The 20,916-nt window shown below is 34.5% G+C and overlaps 1 protein-coding gene and 2 non-coding genes across 6 annotated transcripts in view; 1 reads left to right on the top strand and 2 right to left on the bottom strand.

The window, feature by feature from the left end:
• Positions 1-19,420, top strand: part of LOC112467206 (protein phosphatase PHLPP-like protein) — an 84,168-nt gene extending 64,748 nt beyond the window's left edge. For 2 of the 4 annotated variants that reach the window (XM_025035707.1, XM_025035704.1), the window contains 13 exons: positions 2,506-2,663; positions 3,028-3,174; positions 8,100-8,247; positions 11,785-11,910; positions 12,083-12,236; positions 12,379-12,439; positions 12,807-13,061; positions 13,342-13,551; positions 13,768-13,930; positions 14,591-14,874; positions 15,090-15,932; positions 16,406-16,643; positions 16,899-18,098. In XM_025035707.1, the coding sequence (XP_024891475.1) occupies positions 2,506-2,663; positions 3,028-3,174; positions 8,100-8,247; positions 11,785-11,910; positions 12,083-12,236; positions 12,379-12,439; positions 12,807-13,061; positions 13,342-13,551; positions 13,768-13,930; positions 14,591-14,874; positions 15,090-15,932; positions 16,406-16,643; positions 16,899-17,357 (3,246 nt within the window). In that variant the 3' untranslated portion in view covers positions 17,358-18,098. Of the gene's footprint in view, positions 1-2,063; positions 2,154-2,505; positions 2,664-3,027; positions 3,175-8,099; positions 8,248-11,784; positions 11,911-12,082; positions 12,237-12,378; positions 12,440-12,806; positions 13,062-13,341; positions 13,552-13,767; positions 13,931-14,590; positions 14,875-15,089; positions 15,933-16,405; positions 16,644-16,898; positions 18,099-18,923 lie in introns of those variants that run through there. The other 2 variants (XM_025035706.1, XM_025035708.1) reach the window with 2 other exon arrangements.
• LOC112467218 lies at positions 8,993-9,111 on the bottom strand. Its single transcript, XR_003042226.1, has one exon. It is a non-coding gene; the product is annotated as a U5 spliceosomal RNA (small nuclear RNA).
• Positions 11,292-11,412, bottom strand: LOC112467219. The gene has a single exon (XR_003042227.1). It is a non-coding gene; the product is annotated as a U5 spliceosomal RNA (small nuclear RNA).
• Positions 19,421-20,916: the final 1,496 nt, after the last annotated feature.

The raw sequence follows: 20,916 nt of genomic DNA, 5'->3' as shown, positions 1-20,916 counted from the left end.
AATCCCATTTTCCCCTTCATCAACAGTGGCACTTCCTCTAATGGCGTCCCGAGAAAAAGATACTCAATTATTATGGTAAGCTACATTATATATTACGCGACAAGAAATTTTATTCTACGAATCTCTCCATAAAGTTAAGAAGCTGCCGAGCTTTAAAAATCTATCAAGTCCAAGACGATAATTATTAATGAGCAAGCTCTCTGTATACTCTTAGCCCAATGACAGAATAATTCAAAAATTATTAGCTGAAAAGAAGACAACGTTAATTCTTATGTGTGTGGGGGGGGGGGAGGAACGCATAAAAATATAAAATATAAATATAAAATATAAAATTAAGTTATCCGGTCAAATCTGTTTTTTTTCCACAAAAATAACAAGCCACATTTTTTAGGTCTTGAAAAATCGAGATAGAATTCGACACGACACAATTGAAATTAATCTGATTTGGAGAAATTATCAATCTGAATTTAAATATAACTTTGTTCTAATCTATAAATCAAAATGTTCTTTCTTTTACCTTTTATTTGTTTGTTAAATTTAATAATATGGAATTATTCACGTTCTTTTTTTGTTGTGGTTAGATTTGGTGCGCGACGTTCTGCTTTCTAATGATATACCGGTAGCGATTTTTCCGTCGTATTGTTTTAGGGATGTCCGCGCGCGATCGCGGACGAATCTAACGCCGATAAGAAAGCTATGACTGACGTCTTCATTGTTCGGCTGAAAATCCGCCGCCGGACAATGAGAGGCTATTCGTAGCCGGGGCAACGAGCAGAACAATACTTGTCGGCACAAATATTGCTCGTGCACCGCCGCTACTTTACGTTGGTTTCTTACAATGAAGTTCAGCAAGGCTGAATGCATTATAATCTTTGGGTTACTCGACGATAAAATGGTCCAAATCGAGTCACAAGACGCGTATAAAAAACGAAACGCAAACGTAGAATAAATTATTGCGGATATTAAAAACAAAAATAAAACAAATAAATTGTTTGATGAAATTTAAAGAAATTATTTGAAGGGCAATTTTATTTTACGATATTTGTCTATTTTTATATTGATTTTATTTGCATTTAAAACAAAAATATATAAATAAATCATTTAATTATTCTTTAATAATTTATTCGTATGCTATTATAAAAATTTTATTTTTAAAAAGTCAGTCTATGATTTATTGATTGACCTCAAAATTATGGAATTCTGAGAACGTGAGATGATTGTATAGACACAATATATTATCACGCATGTATAATGTATTAACACACGCACACAAATGATTAATAAAAGAAAAATTTATAAAAATATATCTCCTGTTACAGGCACACATGAACATGTATAACTCCGCGTAAATTTGTTTTATTTTATTGCGCGCATCATATATCACTCTATTTCTAAATTTGTGAGCTGTCCATATTTGTACGCGATCCAATATTTGCCGCCTGTCGATTGCCGTTTTGTAATTTCGAATGCACAACTTTCGGAAGGACAAATCGAAACGACGTGACGAAATTACAACGTTAAAATTCGTTCGCTTGTTTCGTTCGAACGCCTGCTCCGACGATTGCGATACTCTCTATGTCTGATTAATCATCACGCCGCGTACGGATATTGTTAAATTATAATTGACTCATTATTATGCGATCTCTCTTTCTCTCTCTCTCTTTTTCTCTCTCGTCTATAGGTACGCTAACGAATCGATTGATCTGAGCGAAACTATATATTGAAATTATTATTTACGAAGAATCACAACAGAACGGAACGTAACTCATTGAAGTCGACATTAATTAAGATAACGCAATTTGCAATTTTAAAGGATCGACGTGCGTTTGTGACGAAATACAGCAATATAAAATTAAATATTATAATGCAAGGGGCAAAAACGAAATTCCAACATGCTCGTGAACAAATTTTTAATAGGTTGTTACACTCTGCGATGTGAATTATGTGGCTTACACGTCGAACGATGATTACGTCAAAGTGAACTGTGAATTTTAATTAAATCGTGCGCGCGCGCTCAATGCGAAACGTGTGTGCTCGCTCAAGAATATGCGGCGGTTCGGAAAATGGTGCGTGTCGGAGATTTGATTGCTATTATGGAGGAGTGTGACTTTAACGGAGACGACACCATAGATACGGACTCCTTGGAGTTCGAGGTAAACACGACACACATAGTTTTACAGTTTATGAAAACCGTAGTAATAAAATCTACCTACGCAATAATAATCCATCTGGCGGCGATCACTTTCTATATTTGCTTACAATAAATTAGTCTTACTTGCGAAATGGAAATCTTGTAACGTAATGAAATTATCTTAATATTGCGTCACATATTTCTTAATCAAGTTATATCAAAGATTTCTCGTAATAAAAAAATTGACAAGATATTTTTTAGATATTCTTACTTATTGATATTAACGTATGTTTATATAATATTATTTATTTTATTTATATCATATTATATATATTTGTAATATTAATGTATCACATTCTTCCATGTTTTTAAAGGCTACGCAGTTGCCGACATGCCCCAAAAAGTTGGACTTGTGCAAGGCAGGCTTATCAAGGGTCCCCGACAGCGCGATTGCTTTCCCAGCAATAGAGGAGCTCGCATTAGGATGCAACCAGTTCACTAACGTTGATAACAATCTGAAGCTTCTGCACAGGTACACTTTCTACATCCATAGCACATTAATAATACAAAAAAACTTATTTAGTTCTTTCATTCGGTTTTCATGACTTCTAATTTTCTCCTATCATTGCGCGATTAAAAAAAAGTTAAGTAGTGGCCGAATACCCTCCGACTTTAATTTAATTTAGAGATTAATAAGAAAAAGAACTGATAAGAAAGACAAAAGGAGAAATTAAATTAATTCTTGCGGAATATCGAGAGTAATTAGAACGCGGATGGATTAACCTTCTTCTTTGATAAGAGTAATGAAAAGCGTATGAGTATCCGCACAAACGCGGCGAGACTGGAGGGAAACTTTAATTGGTAGTTAATTCGTAACTCACCATTCCTCTACACAGGTTTCCCAAACTTCATGCCGTCCATCTGGAGAGCAACGATCTCCACAGAGTCCCGAGGGAACTGCTGGAGCTGCCCGCGCTGACCTACCTTAATCTCTCGGACAACAAGATCGAGATAATTCCAACTGATATCTGCCGGCTGATCAAGTACGTGTATAACTTTATACTTACGTATTTATCTACCTGTTTTGCCTGTAAGAAAAATAGATTAAATTAATAATCCCCACTTAAATGGAAGAGATCTTCTCGCTTGTTTATTCTCCATTATCAGAAGAGATTGATGCTTATCAGACATGCATAGCAGATATCTGTAAGATCGTTTTATCTGTGTTATATCACTTGTTTCTTCTTTAAGTAGACTTTGATTAAAGCATTGTGATCGATCGTGCTTTTTATCCTAGAGAGTGTTATAAGAAAACATGCTCGTGATAATCGGCTCCTTAAGAATCCTGACTCGTTTCTTTCCAATTATTTCTTTATTAGCGGTCACTGCAACGGGATATATATTTTATTACACATTGTCAGCACGGAGGGTCGTATGCATTAATGTGCCCGTGGTTAAATTTTCCCTTCGTATAACCTGATTTATGCGCGTCGATCTACGAGTACAATTAATTACCAACACATTAATCACGCGCGCTATTGTCGATCAGCGCTGATAACGGGCTCGTGTGGAGAATCAACGCGCGTGATAATGATCGAATAGTGCTGTTAATTCTCCGGTTTCCCGAAAAACGTACGACGGCTGCCGATATGAGAACTCGAGAAACATATAATATCGATTATTGAAAATTGTACAATACATCAAAATGATTTTAGTCCTTCCGTTCTCCGCAAATGGAGAGTCATGTATTGAATAATTAAAGTATTGTATAGCCAAAATGTATAAATTTCTTTGGAAATGAGTTCTAAATGTGTCCACTATAGTCATTGTTTCTTCAATTTATCAAACAAATTTTTAATCATTAAACAAAAATAAAAATAATTAAATAATTATTAGTTGCATGATAACATAAACACCATTTTGCTTCCTCATAGAGGAAGCTTTTTTCTTCTTCGTGTTACATTCTTTGTCCAATTTATAAGACTATGTAATTTGTGCTTTAGAATACTTCAGCATCATTGTGTTCGAGATATTATAAAGATCTCACGAAGAAATGATAAGTTTCTTAGTTTCGCGCAACTTTAAGACAACGCAAAAATTTGATTTTGCGAGGGGGGAGCGCACAATCGAGACGCAGATTACGTAAAGTTTCTCGAAAACCGCTTTCCACCGACCGGAAATGAGGATGCCGAGGGGGGCGGAACTACGGGGTGTGAACACGACGATGTCGCTGCACGCGCGCACACACGCATGGAAGGTAAAAGTGCTTCTCGCACAGGTTCGCCGGTGAGCTCAAAGACGAATTTAGTCTTGATGATCATTACGGATAGGAGACACCCCTTTCTGCCCCTCACCCACTTTTCCGAGATGGTTATTTAGATAAACGAAAATCTCCGTTTAACCGCCATCAGGGGCATAATCGACGCAAGTTAATGTAGCTTTAGTGCATCCCTGACCTCTTTTTCTAAATCTAAACAGAATCTACACAATGTTAGAAGATACATCTGATGTCTACGATATTCCTTATCTAAATTCTGAAATATTATTTTTATTTTTCTCAATACCGCCAAGCAATTTTCAATTTATTTTGCAAAGAAACAAGCGGACTGCGTCTCTGATTGAATCCACGCGTTTCTACATTTCGCGTTTCTACATTTGATTGAATCCACGCCTGCTTCCTAAATATTTCCATTTTCTAGAAATATAATTTCATAGATATCGTAAAATTAAAAAAAAAAACACCAAACTCTACGTAAACACAAAGAATTGTATTTGCCTAGTTAATATATTAGTATTACTAGAAATTACGAAGACGAATATGAAATTGAATGCTTGTTTTTCTCTCGAAACGAGTCTTCACGCGCCGATGCTTTCGATTACGAACCACAGCGGCGTGGCGCAGTATTTCTGGAAATTTACGTTCGTTTAAAATTACGAGGGTCTCGCGAGATCTAATTGTCCGGGATGAAACACTCGCCAGGCCAGACATAAGTTTCATAGACATTCACCTCTTCTTGGCTCGCGTGCGCCGGTTTCCACCTGAGCCTCGCCGTCTCGCGCCACTGCCTCGACGTACGACTCCTGCATGGTGTTGCCTAACCCCGTTCCACCGCAGGAAGAGTCGGGGCACTTTAAGGCAATTTTGCATGATTCACTTTCGACGATCGTGTCAAACGAAGCGCCCAAAAACGAGAGAAAACCGAATCTGAATTTAAGATTATACGGCTATAGCGCGATAACGCGAGTGCTTCCGTCGTTCCGGGCACAGTTGACCCAGATATGAGAACAAAAGGTTCTCCAAAGATAAAAGACCTTACGACGAGGATCATAAAGACTTGGATCTTTATAGGTTTTCTCGTATAATTAAATTCGCTTTTCATTTAAACACACTCGCTGATAACGCAGTTAATTCCCTTGTGCTAAAATCGTCTCGCTATTCATACAATATAATAATGGCATTATTACGTCGGCTTTTGAACAATTTGAATGTCCAAAATAGTTCTGAATTAAGCGTATTAAAGCACAAATATTCCTGAAATTATCCTGCGTCCCGGAATATTCAGGCGGATTTCGACGGATGGGCATTTGTGTCGCCCACATATCGCGCATTATGCTTCAAACGGCATAATTTGGCGACGTTATTCACGCGGAATTAAGGTATTATATGTAACGAGGATTTCACCGGCTAGGCCGACCATCGCTGATGTACTTACGGTCTAAGCCAAGCCACGGCGCATTATCGCTCGGTCCCGCTTCGTACACCGCGGCAGACAATTTCTGTTCTGTTACATCAGAGTGGTCAGCCAACCCATCCTCGGTTTTGCCTCCCTCTTCTTCCCTCGCCACAAGACGGTATCCTCAAGAGGAATAAGTTCGCCTTTCAACCGACCTCTTTAGTCCTCGGAAGAGCCGCCGCGAGTGTGCATCTCCGGCCGCGAAAATCGTGCCGCGAAAAGCCGCGGAGATCGCTTCCGAGTCGCCGCCGGAAATCCCGTGGTCGAGGAGATGGTCGGCGAAACTTTTCAGTCGATTAAACTCCTTAAAGTCCGCGCACGTCCGTGGGATCAGTGTTAAAAATCGGATCGTTGTGTCGGAAAAATCTCAAATCTGAGGAAATTTAGGTCTCACCACGCAGGATACTTTACGCGTTCGATGGTGAAAGTTTTTTGCATGTGTGGCGTACGATTCACAATTTACAAAATTCGCCTCGTAAAGTGATAATATCGTTCGCAGCGAGGACGTAATGTCCTTTACAGTGAGCCAAGATGTTCCAGGACTTTGCGGCATTCGGAGAGAACGTAATATTGAGGAAAAAATCGTTAATATTGAGGGATTTTTAACATCTATACAGTATATCATTGTGCTTTTATATAACGCGTCTTTATTCAATATAAAAAATTTTACAAAATAAAACATTATAAAAACTAATGTAATAAAACAAATCATGCCAGATACTTGTGGCGAAAAGTTTTAACATCTAAATATTTCTCTACGCATGTATGATATATTATGAAAACGACAATAGAAGAAAAGAATTCACAAAAATGAAATCTGTGGAATACGTATAAAACGAGTATATTCTTCGAACAATATTGCTTGATAACAATCATATCTACCGAGCGTACCGAAGAAAGTACTTCGGTACTTGAACACTGCCTCGCTCTTGAGTGAATGTGTGCGCAGCAACATCACAAAGCAAGAAGTGCCAAACCAGGTGAGAAATAACGAGTGCACATTCTAAAATAAAGCGGCGATAGCTTCATAGACGCTATTAATATCACGATTACATATTTACGATCTGCCACAATCAATATTTATAACGTTTTAATTTTTTCGCACCGTATTTTTATTCGTAATCTCTGCAATTATTATTTTTTCAATTATTGTCGGTGTTATTTATTGATAACTTATACACAGAATTATTTAAAATATTTTGCAATCGTGAATATTCATTTAAATCTTTTCGAAATATTTGTCAGTTCAATATTCCTGTACTTTCTCCTTTTTATATTACTATAAGGATACGATGTTTTAAGTATTCCTTTAAAACTTTTTTAATTTGTGAAGTCTTGAATTTTTAATTGCATGTATATCGCGAAAACTATTAACATCTTCACGTTTTTTTGGAGGATCAATTACAAATTGACTTAATGATTAAGGTATTAAACAAAAAGAACATGCAAAAAATTTTGTTAAGGTATATTATATATACTTAATTAGGTCTCAACAACAAAATAAAAATTTCAAATTTTATGCCAGATTAAACGTGTTTATTGATAAGAACCGCTACTTCTCTTTGATGGAAAAATCGAAAGTCTGTCCGATGACACAGATGCTTACTGCAACGAAGGTTTTCACTATAATTCGAAACTTTCTACTCAAGTGCACATCCTGTGGGCGGCTCGCTCGTTTAGGTTCACCGACTCGCGTGTCCGAAGCTTCGGGATACGATTCACAGTAGCTAAAAACTACACTGCTACTACGTCGCAAAAACTATAATTTACGAATGAACTCTTCCAGATACAAATTCTTCCTTTATTAGTATCTTAAGAAAAAATTATCAAGAATTTTCTAGAAATAATTTTATCAAACTATCCTGCGAAAAATAAACGAGTCGAAACTCTTTTATTTTATATTATATGCAGTATAATGATATTTTTTGCCTTTTTCAATTAATTTATATTTGTGTAATACATTTTTTATACGGTATCAAAATTTTATAATTTATAGTACCAAAAATAAAAATACATTAATTGTAAGGAAAACAAACGAACTTAGTTAAATATGAGAAGAACATAAATTAAGCGTACACGTTAACTTAAAATCAAGTTAGGTTCTTTGGTTCTTAAATAAAAAAATAATAACTAAAAGTTATACTAAAAATATTAACTTTTAATAACACCTGAGTCTGTTAATTTCTTCGATGTAATCTTTACTTATTAAACATAACATCATCACTATGTTGCAGTTTGAAAGAACTGATCCTTGACCGTAATGCCATCAAGAACCTACCGGATGAAGTGACACGGCTGAGAAACCTGAGGAATATTTCCCTTGTCGGAAATTTACTCAACACCGTACCATTCTTTTTCAACATGCGAGCTCTCACTCTGACAGTAAGTTAGACTATCTTCCATAGCGTAATAAATAGTTAATAATAAATTACGCTTAATGCCAAGAACTCTTTATGTGATCTATAAGTTGATAAGAATTGTACGAGGCAAGATGTAAATTGATAAGTTACTTCTGACAAAAATTCAAGATATGTTTCTTTAGAATTTTATATATCATGTAACACAGAACACGTTTGAAAAAAAACGTAAATTATAATGTATTAGGTGCATACAAAAATATTATGAATCTTAGATCACAGATGTCTGAAATTGATTTGATGTTGAATAGATAGATTATAAAGCGATAAAGTTTACTAAACTTCTAGTAAAAGTAACACTATTGTAAGCTTCTAGTGCGTGAATTCTAAGCTGCTTTTATTATTGATTTGTTCAATTCGTCCTTGAACCTTATAGCTTAGCTTAACTATTCACACGAGTCTGACACATAAACATTTCATTACTGACTATACCTATTATTGATTATACAGGCTACGACAAAAATGTGTTTTACTTGTAATATTGTGTCGCTTTATTCGAAAATAAAGCGACACAATATTGCAAGTAAAACACATGTTTTTTTCATGGCAATTTGGATAAAAATATCCAAAAGATTTTTATTACATTGTTATTAATATCTTTTAACTACTTAACTCCTTTAACTCCTATTAAATCTTTACGGTTAAGATAGCTTGTAATAATAGAATTAGCTATATATCTTCCTAGATAATTTATTTTTGAATTAATTTATGACCCAGTTTTCACTGGGTACCAAAAAAATTATTATAGACTCATCAATTGTTCCCCTCCACGGAAATCTTTAGTAAAAGGCGAAAGATTTATTCGTGTATTGAAGGGAAACCAGAGTATTGAATTGAAGTCATAACACTCCTTATATACACAAGAGACCGAATTTTACTTACGAGAGACATTCTGACCTGATAGACCTCTCTCGGCCATATCTAGAACTAAACGTTCAGTAATGTATAGGGTGTCCCACTTTAAATGATCACTCTTCTCCAAAATTTTTATTTTCTTGCAATTTTAGAAGAAAATGTTTTAGACAAAAGTTGTATAGTTTGGAGGGGAACAAATAATGGTGAAATCAATTTTCGAAAAAATCTAGTTTTGAGGATTACGTGAAAATTATCTTCATTTTTTGTTATGGAACACTCCATTTTTTATAACAGAATTTTGTAGCTGATGTTGAGATGTTTCCAACGATCTATAATAGTTAATATTTTTGTTGAGAACTTGCGGAGATATAATCGTAAAGTATCAGAAAATCATATCTCCGCAAGTTTTCAACAAAAATATTAACTATAATTATAGGTCTTTCAAAACGTCTCACATCTGCAGCTACGAAATTCTGTTATCAAAAATAAAGTGTTCCATTCAAAAAATTGAATGATTTTTACGTAATCCTGAAAAATTGATTTATTTTTAAATTGATTTTGCTATTTGTTCCCCTCCCCTTAGTCTGAAACATTTTCTTCTAAAATTGAAAAAAATAAAAACTTTAGAGGGGTAATCGTTTACAATAATGTTTATAATAAAACATTATTATATGCGCATGGGCTTTTAAATTTAAAATAAGTTCTAATTACAAATACAAAAGCAAATATTCTTGTTTAATTAACTTTTTTTATATAATAAAATGTTGATTCTCTGAATTCTATAAATCATGGCTTTTCAAAATTTATCAAATTTATTTATTTACATGGAGTTCTTAGCAAGTAATCGTAACATGTAAAATATAATATAAAGTATTATTCAATTATTATAATTAAAAATAATTTGTTTTTAATGTATAGTAAGATTACATTAACTTAATTAAAATTATAATTATGTTATAACATACGATCATGTGTATTTTTAAAGTATTGTATTATTAAAAAATAAATCATACATTCCTTGTAAATTTATGTCTTATCTGAAAATATTTAATAATAATGCAATATAAGATATAAAGAAAATAATCCAACATTCTGTTGCTAAACATTAATGTTTATACTTGTATATAGCTTTAAGCAAACTACACAAACAAAAATTTATCTTATTGTGTTGTCAGTGTAGCTTAATAGAATAATTTACTATGCACTTGCATTACAAATTAAAAATAATTTATTATAAACATTAATGTTAGTCATATTAGTGAAATATCATGTATAATACTTATACATGAAGATATGATTTAGAAAATAATGATAACACCATATAACTTACTATCAATAGTTGCTACAAGAAAGAAAAAATATTTGTACCTACTAAAATTTTTATTTTACTTGTAATCTAAAAAAACAATATTATTAATGATTTATTTAATAATTCAGTTTAATTTACATCATTTACTTGTTTCAAATCATTTATTAACACTATCTATTTAATAAAAGATTACTTTTATAATACATTACAGTTAATAATATATAAATACACAATAACGTTCATTGAGAATCGATGTCTAATATTTTATATTACGTTGTGAAATAATACAGTTATGATAGAAACTTGATGATAGACAAATACATAAAAAGAATGTTCGTAAATAGGATAATCTCTCCGTCATTGCTTTAGACAATACTTTAAAAATACACATGATCGTATGTTACATAATTATAATTTTAATTGAGTTAATGTAATCTTACTATACATTAAAAACAGATTATTTTTAATTGTAATAATCAAATAATACTTTATATTGTATTTTACATGTTACCTGCTACAAACTCACAGAACTTGCAACTCGCCCATTGATATTTGACTATACCAGACAGCCCAGACAGCATTGAGGCTACGGTCAATGTGACGCTACAAATGCTTCGAAGCATTCCTCTTCTCTTTTCTTTCAATGAAGAAAGAAAGAGAAGAAGAACGCTTCAAAGCATTTGTAGCGTCACGTTGACCGTAGCCTGAGTTGTCATGAATCATGGTAATAGGGATGCTATGCCTATTATATATTTCAGTCCTAGAGGAAATTACTCGGAGAGCCATTATCGTAAACACCTATGATAATCTATTTTCCTAGATAATTTAATTTTGGATTAATTTATGACCCAGTTTGCACCGGGTACTAAAAAAAATTGTTATAGACTCATCAAGTTGCTCCCCTCCACGGAAATCTTTAGTAAAAGGCGAAAGATTTATGCGTGTATTGAAGGGAAGCCAGAGTATCAAGCCCAACTTATAACACTCCTTATATACACAAGAAACCGAATTTTACTTACAAGAAACTGTCTAACCGAATGGACCTCTCTCGGCCACATTTACAACTAACACAGCATCCAATTCTTTACAGTCCTTACATGTGACCTTCACATGTAAGGTTGTTCTTTAAAATAAGTTTTCAATCACAAAAGCAAATATTCTTGTTTAATAAAATTTAAAACAAAGAGAAAAACATATTGCTGAAGTTTTTCTGTACATTTGTTTATTAATTAATTATTTATTAGATTTTTTAAAGATAGCAAAATTTAGATTCTTTGAATTTTACAAATTATGGCTCCGCAAACTTTTTCAAATTTTTATTTTTATGATAATTCACAGGAAGTTCTGTCGAAGACAGATCACGGAAAATCTTATAAGGATGAGAAAACTAATCATAGCAATTTGCACAAGATCAATCTGAGGAACAATCAGCTGAAGGGAAACATAATTTTGGGAAATTACGGTGTAAGTTTATAATTACTAAATTTTTATTTTGTTTTATTTTCATATACTTGTTTTTTCTTTCTAATTCATTAATTTATAAATATAATAAAGCGCTTTTTCGAAAAAAGTAGGGTTAAGAAATAATTAATGTCAACTTGACATTTATTTTCTTTTTCTCTTTTTGCGTACAAAGAATCTGACGCATCTGGACGTGAGCGAAAATAGCATTGAAAAATTGGACATCAGTGCTTTGCAAGAATTGAGAAGCGTACGCTGCGGACGAAATCATTTAACGGAATTAACACTATGCGGCCGAAATCTTGTATCACTTATCGCTGGAAACAATAGTGAGTGTAGAATTTCATATACATTGTGACGAAATGTATAATGTACATATATTTTTTATTGATCGTTTAATTTTAATATATCGAGAAAGAACAAGTAAAAGCATTAAATTAGAATCAAAATAATTATTTCTTTTTTTTATAGAATTGAAGAAACTAACCGTCGAACCTGTGCCAACTAATTTGGAGCATCTGGATGTCTCCTAGTGAGTGAATGCAATATATATCGACATTAAATCTAAAAATTATGAAATATTATTAACTAATCTTAAAAATTATTAATCGCTCCATGAAACTCTATCTTGAATCTATTTTGTATATTTTAAGTTCTCTTATTGTTTTTTTTTTATTCTAGTACTACTTACTACTTTAGTTGTTTTAGGCTAAAGACGAAAGATCTAAAGATAATCTGCAATTTATTTAATACACGCTGTTTAATAGCAATTAAATACATTTTAGCAAGTCATTTAATATGTCATTTAATAATATATTAGTAGATTTTAGAATGTTTTTTTATTATTTAATCTATTTTTATTTTACGTGAAACCTGTATTTGTTTTTTACTTCTCTCAGCAACAATTTAGACGCATTACCGGAATGGACGACTGAACTGCCAGCATTGCGCGTCCTTTTCGCATCACACAACGCTCTCACGGCTCTCCCGGACAGGTTGTTGTCGCAACCCTCGAGACTGGAAGTTCTCCATCTGCCTCACAACCGACTACAAGCCCTACCACCACCCAGGAGACCATTGAATATCGTCCATTTAACACTTCAGGGCAACATGTTGACCACATTGCCAACCAGTTTTTTCGCGAACACCGAAAAGTAAGATCGACCGTATAGTTTCATATATATATATATATATATAATTCAAATTTCGCTGATAAATAAATCCATATTTGCGTTTTAAAATTATGACAAGAACACACAATAACTGTAATATATCTTATTTATATATGCAATAATTAATCACATTATCAGATCTGAAAAGAAAGATGTTCTCAAAACACATATTTAACCGTCGGAAATAAAGTTACGGAATGGAGTTACTTTCATCGTAAATATTTTGCTCGCAATAGAGTTTAGACTTCGAACTCCTTTCCAGGATGAAAGTTTTAAACCTCTCCAACAATCGGCTCTCCGAACTTCCGTATCGCGAAGAGGCCGGCAAAACTCACCAGGGATCGCACACCTTGGAGAAATTATATGTCACGGCAAATTGTCTGACCGATACCGCTCTAGATGCTCTCGCCAAGTTTACGTTTCTGAGAGTTCTTCATATCGCTTACAACACCCTGGACACGCTTCCGGAAAGGTGAGCCTATTCTTCTTTGTAAAGGATACGGGGAAAAACAACGATAATTCTATATCGGCTATCAGATAACAAAAATAACGGACGCAAGATACGCATATATAAAAAACAAAAAAGATATTTCAGCAAACTAAAAGTATTATTTGAGTATTGATATGGATAAGATATTCGAAATAATTTTATGACGTTTATCATTAAAATTGATGCGAAATTCTGCAGTTGCATAGCTGCGTGGGGCGATCTGGAAGAACTGGTGTTGTCCGGAAACCGATTGCAGTATCTTCCGGATAACGTGGCAAATCTACGACATTTGCGCGTGCTGCGTGTGCATTCTAATCGGCTATTAACGTGTCCCACCTTCAGTAGAACAACGTCCTTGAAGGTAAGATTCTAGATACAAGGCGTACTAATGTCATTTGTATCAAATAATTTGCATAAGTAAGGCGCGACTGATTGCAATCCAAACTTTCATTATATTCTTTTATTGATTCTTAAAAATATTAGTTAATTCTATTTACATATATAGAGTTGACTTGAGACAAGCGGAAAATTGCAGTAATTAGTTCTTTGAAACTTTATTAAATATAGATATAAAATATATATATAAGTAAAGAATATATAAGTATATTTTATAAAAATGCATAAAAGCTGAAAATCAAGCTAAAATAGAAATACGTGAAATTTTTAAATATTTTTTTCTCTTTTTTTCCCCATTTTTTTGTAGCTTTGTTTTATTATTTGAATTTTTAAATCATAAAAAATTGTATTTATTTATAACTGAATTTATTATTATATATATATAATATCAAGGTCTTATTTTCGTGAAATATATTTTTGTTATCACAGAACAATTTTAATAGAATAATTCTGTAGTAACGTATAAATATACTTTATAAAACTACAATATTTGGAAAGTGACTGTTTTTATAAATAACATGTGTCAACGTAGAAAAATATAAATACAAAGGGCAATAAAAAATATTAATAATACATATAGCTGAAAAATAAAAGCATAACAAAATGAAATATTTATTTCGTCCAGGTGCTGGACATGGCGCACAATCAATTGGACAGGGTAAATCTGGCCACGTTAGTACCACCGCAACTGCAATTTCTCGATATATCCTGCAACTCTCGACTGCACGTGGATCCGCGACAATTCCAAGACTACCGATCCCAAAGACCGATATCATTAGTGGATGTGTCTGGACAGAACAGACCCAGTCTGCCATCTCATCCGCATCAACAAGAAATCGTTGCGGCGGAAAAGAATACCGAACAACCATGGCGATTGGGTTTCTCGGAAACTGCCGGTTCGCGTGAAAAGTAGGATTATTTATTTATATGTATTTATTTCCTCAAGATAGATAAATTGCAAAGGATAAATAGATAAAAAGACACTATTTACACTTATTGAAAGAAATTTATTTTTACAAAAAATATCACAATACTTATACTTATTTCCTGCGAAGCAAATAACTTTATATTAAATTGTGCATTTCGACAAGCTGGAAATCTCATATTTGCACATATTTCCCAAGGCTATACATTTCCCAAGTGCGAATGCCGTCCTTTTGTAACATCGAGGGTCTGTTCGGCATATTCGACGGTGGTTCCAACCAGGAGGCACCTAGCGCCCTTCAAGAAATGATCCCTCGTCTCCTGCTGGAAGAACGAACGATCCGAGAAACATCAAAAGAATATTTGAAATACACCCTGCTGTCGGCACATAGGGAGCTCAAAGAAAAGGGCCAAAAGTACGGCGTAGACGCAACTCTGGTTCACGTAGTAAAACTGCCGTCGCAGCAAGGATATCCAAAATCCTCGACCAAATATTCTCTGAGAGTGGCTTCTACCGGAGAGGCCAAAGCTGTTCTCTGTCGAGCCGCGGGTCCCTTGACCTTTGCCAAGTTGAAGAAGGCTCAAACAGTTAAGAACCAACTTGGTAATGCTGCCATGTTTCCATTAGTGCTGCCTGATCCGATATACGAGGAAGTAACGCTGGAGGACGACGATGAGTTTGTCATAGTCGCTAATCGGAGATTATGGGAGGTCCTGAGTGTCCAGGAGGCTGTGAGGGAGGCCAGAGCCGAGGCCAGTCCTGTTCTGGCCGCCAAAAGGCTTCAGGATTTGGCGCAGGCTTACGGCGCGGAGGACAATTTGAGTATCATCGTCGTCCGATTGGCAGGACCAAGTCCGGGCGATATGGATCAGCTCATGCGTGAGCTCAGACATGCCGTTGGTAAAAACAGGAGCCAAAACGATAGCGTGTGTCCTTGTCCTTGTTGCGTGCCGCCAGCGGCACATAAGCCACCGGCTGCCTGCTGCTGTCACGCGAACGAAGGCTATTATCTTAATGGCGTGTTGAAGAATATTGTAGGGAGGTGAGGGAAATACACATATGCTGTTCCAAATTACGATGAAAGATAAATTGATATCATGAATTTGTACATCAAAACATCTAATAATAAGATAAAGTAATATTTATACCAAAAAATCAATATTTATACCTTCAAACTTTCTGATAATTAATTATATGTTTTATATTCTATAATTCTATATTCTGAGTCTAAGCATTTAAATAATCATTTTTTTTTATCCTGAAAGAAATTTTGCCTTACACATTTTTATTGCACAACAATACGTCAATTAAAAAGTATCGATTAGAATTAAGATCTTAATTTTTGAAATTATTACAATTATCTCCTTTATCGGAAGTTTAAATTTCTTCTTGTTCTTTTTACAAAAAATTATGTATGTAATTTTTTTACTAGAACAATTGAGAACTGAGAATTTAATTATTTCTAAAGAAAAGTTTCGATATATTGCTATAAAATTTATTTCACGGCATTTGCAGATCCAATAAGGTACACGGTTCCGGAAGGTACTTCAAGAACTCCAGATCGACGCAGGAGAACGAAAGTCCTCCATACAGAGACGACCGCAGTTCGCCAAGTGGGCAGTCCGATCAAGCCAGTGACAGCACTTTCAAGTCTCGTCATCCATCCGGAAGGATGTGGTCCGGAAGTGCGGCTGCCAGGGCGACAAATAAGGCTCATCAAAGTGTTCTCATGCAGGAAAATGGTCTTCGAAAAGTAAGTCTTCTTACTCGAACTTCTTTGTTGATACTCTTGTGCGAAAAAATATTTTTACAAAATCGTACGTTGGCAAAAAATGCTAAGGTGGTCTTACTTTTTATTGAGGCAGCAAATGCAGCAATAAAATTGGTGACAGTTTAATTCTTTTATGTTCAATCAAATATACACACACAAGTTTAATTATAAGTAAGGAATATAGACGTAAGGTGTAGAAAGCATAAATGATTTTTTTTTATATTCTTTATTTCTCAGGCATCACCTTGCCTTCCTACGCAAGAGGATGCTATCTCGGAAAGATCCAGCGCACTCAGCGAGGAACAATTTCGTTGCTGGGAATATATGCTCGAGCAGAACACTCAACTGTTATTCGACAAAGAGTTGGACACGTTAACGAAGGCGCCGTTGCATCGCGGCCAGTCAAGGTCGACGCCGCAGCTGGGGAGCAATCTGCCCTTCCTGTCGAAGAGGTTCGGCAGCGCCCGATCCTTCAACCCTTCGTTACCACGACCGCCGATGGTCCGTTTCGGCAGCGGACGAAGATTGCTGAACGGCGGACCAAACGCCGCCTACTTCGGCAGCCTGCAAAGGCTGATGCCGTACAATCTCGAGTATGACTTCGCCGTTATCCAGGAGAGAAACGGCATGGACTCGTTGGAGCAGGATGCCACGAGGATGCAGCAGTATTGGGGAGTTGCCACCACGGAGCTATAGATGAGGATCTGCATGCAAAGATACTAGGAATAAGGTAGAAGTGCAAAAAAGAAAAAAATCAACAATTCGGTACTAGATGTCACCTAAATGTGATAACGTTTATGTAAATATTTTGAAGAAGTTTCCTTTTTGTTTTATGCATAATGTAATATGCGAGTGTCGTGCCAATGCGGAAAGCATATGCAGCTTTCATATCATTGTCACCGTATCTGATTGCGGAGTATAGTGTGGAAATTCGTCGCGTCAAACTATTTACAGATTAAGGCGATAAATTAATTTGCACTTACTTATCAACAATCCAATGTAACCAAAATGATTTATCGTGGAAGGCTCGACGGTGCAAAGTAATTACATCTCTGTACTCTAATTAACATCAGCTGACAGAGTAATTAATGGAATACAATGCGACGGAGCGAAGAGCTAATCGTCAACAAACGCGCGGTAATATCGATCGTGTTGATAACAATGGCACCGCCAAGATAAGCTATGAAGTTCCTCGAATCTTGTGCAAGGAAAGACGGCGAGATTTGTACCGCTCACTTCGGTAATTCGCTCGTTTATTGCAGCTGATACGCGTGCAATAAAGGAACGGCGGAAACCACTGTGCTGCCTTTATGCTACACAAAGCTCGCCTTATTTCTTTATAACGGTAGACACGCGGAAGATCTATATCTGCTTTATTGCGGAACGACTTTACGACGCTGAGTGACTCCGCCGTAGAAAATAAGCAATCGAGGAAAATTTGTTTCTTATCTTGTTAGAGACTAATTTAAATATTTTAAAATTCTTATCTATTCTTTTTCTATTAATGCATTGTTACGATTTGATCATACCCGCCTCCTTCCCCTCCCCCCCCCCAAAAAAAGAGATCTCTTTACTTTGGTTTAACTGTTAAAAAACATACAAAATGCTTCCGGATCTAGTATTAATTGTGCAAATTAAGAATCTAAATTGCATTTCTATTTATTCCTTTTAACGTATCGATTCTTTTTGCACAGATCTTTATACGTTATCTCGCAAATCTCAATTACATATAGCTCGTTGCTCCATATTTTTATGTTTAGCATGTTTAGTATTAGACATCGTTGTGCTTCGTATTCTTTTCTTACAAAGTTTAGAAATATCTTTTGTACATAATTAAATATTACGTGATAAGTACAATTTAATATATCTCTGATGTTGTGACACATCTACGATAAACTATTATACAATACCAAGCAACACGTGATACCATTGACGTGTGATCTCTCGTGCTTTCAATTACAACATGTACATTACGTGTTGATGTTTGGCTTACGATGTACAGAGTGTCTTTAATGAATTACATCACCATTTGTGCGATGATTCTGTGTGAAATTTTAAACATGTTACATTAATCAAAATATTGAATCGTTATTTTATAAAAATAAAAGTTTAATATAATCGTATATTATGAAGAATTGTAATAAGATATTTGAGTCAACAATTCTTACAATTCTTCATTCCATCGATTCTTCTCCAAATCTGCTATTTTTCTGTAATAGTTTATGATTTAAATATTTTACATCATTAATTCGTTTATTGCAGCTGATACGCGTGTAATAAAGGGATCGCGGAAATCATTGTGCAGCCTTTATGCTACACAAATACGATGACCAGTAAGTGAAATTCAGCGTTTATAGAAATTCTATTTGACCACAACAATTGGAGGTTGAACACACTGTATATTTACAGTGTGTTCAACCTCGGAAGAAAGATTAAGTCGTATCACATGGGTGATCAAAGAGCATGCTTCCGAAATGAATTTCTTTTCCTTCGCAGTCCCTATAATGCGTCATTTGAGAATATTTCATCCCTCTCCGTAATCGGAATTATGCTCTTCGATGAGAAAAAATCACGCGAAGGAAATAAGTGTAAAGATATTTTTTTATTTTTTTACGTAATATAGAATACCAGACGTCTAATGGACATCTAATGGATGTTTTGCTCCGTATGTGTCCTGGGAGAAAGTATGTTTCAATAAGAAGCTTATATTTGTTTGAAATGCAAAAGTTCTTCAATCGCAAAACAAGTTATGTATTTGAAAAGAGCAATTTATAAAAGAAAATTATTCTAAATTCTAAATTCATCGATATGATATAAAAACAGAAACTGATTATTTAATATTCGATATAAACTGAATCTGCAAAACAAACTGGGTATCTGATAAACACAAATAGTGAAGCCCTTCAAATGTATCAAAAATGCTGTTATCGGCACACTTTCTCCAGTGTACCTCAAAACTGTACCTGAGGCTGGACCAAATAAATCATGGCACGCAGTGACCCATTGTTGTCAGAGCAAATAAACTATACATTGCAAATGGTGGCGCATCCAGAATTTAACGAAAACATTCGGCATTTTTTTTATGCATTTCAAATTTTGCGTTTGAAACTTCAAATATTTATACAATTTCTTAAATGTTTAAAATTGATATGTACACATTTTGAAGACGGAATATTGATCTCGTGACTTATTCATTTGTTTATTTTTTATTCTTGCTTAATTTGTCCTCTCAACCGCAAGCACAAGTAATCGAAAGCATCGCAATTTTCTTTTTTCTTTCTTATTTCGTCAAGTTTCAAGGGACAAGGGACAACTAAATTCCGAAAAAATTGCGCGAAAGACAAAAATAAATTATTAAGGGAGAGAGAGAGGTTTGTAACGAGGATCCTGCAGTAGAACTCGCCTGAATCCACCACTAATTCTAAAACACACCCCATTATTACATTCTAAACTGACTTCCTGTCCATCGGCGTGTCCGCGCGATCAAATAATCGCTTCCTTCCGCGACTCGATGAATTGCGACGGATGAATTTAACAGACGGCAATATTACGTTCTGCCCACCGATTAATTTCTTCGCGTTGACCTTGGGAGGCGTTATCTTATTTGTAGCGTGCTATTATACCGATATCGCTTCGAACTTTTCTCTTCGAGTCACGAAAAGAAGCCAGACGGTAGGAGATTAAATACTGTGAGACCTTTTTTACTTTTATACGAACCGCTGTAGAAATAAAAAACAGAGGAGATATTGCTCGAAGTATTTAAAGTCCACTCTTTTCTTGCAAGAATTTCAAACAAGGCTAATTAGCATAATATTTAATGTAGAAAATTAAAAGTTAAAAGAAAGGAATTTTACAAAATGTAAAAAAAAGTAGGAGTATTATACAAGATTTTACTTCTGGATTAATTTCCCATTAACAGGAATTTAATTTATATGATATTTAACATTGAAAAATATTAAATATTATTAAATATACATAATAAACTGAAGATTTAAAATCAATAATTGAAAGTTAAAAACTAAAAAATTGCTATAAATTTTGATAATATTGCAACTTGTAACTCGTATATTTGATTCAAAGTTAATAATTTTTAAGTTTTATTTAAACCTCTTATAAAAAAGTCGAATATGTTTTAACACTCCGAATGTAGAGTAAGAGTAGGTTCAAATTACACGTGAGGGAGAATAATCTTACTGATTCAGCACGTGCTTTTCCTCGAGAACGAGTCCACCGAGAGCACGATAAGCAGTTTCTT

Source organism: Temnothorax curvispinosus, unplaced genomic scaffold, assembly GCF_003070985.1.
Source record: "Temnothorax curvispinosus isolate PA1 unplaced genomic scaffold, ASM307098v1 QBEX01017059.1, whole genome shotgun sequence".
In the NCBI taxonomy this organism is placed as follows: domain Eukaryota; kingdom Metazoa; phylum Arthropoda; class Insecta; order Hymenoptera; family Formicidae; genus Temnothorax; species Temnothorax curvispinosus.
The sequence above is the reverse complement of the archived record's forward strand: the minus strand, read 5'-3'. Positions and strand labels throughout refer to the sequence as shown.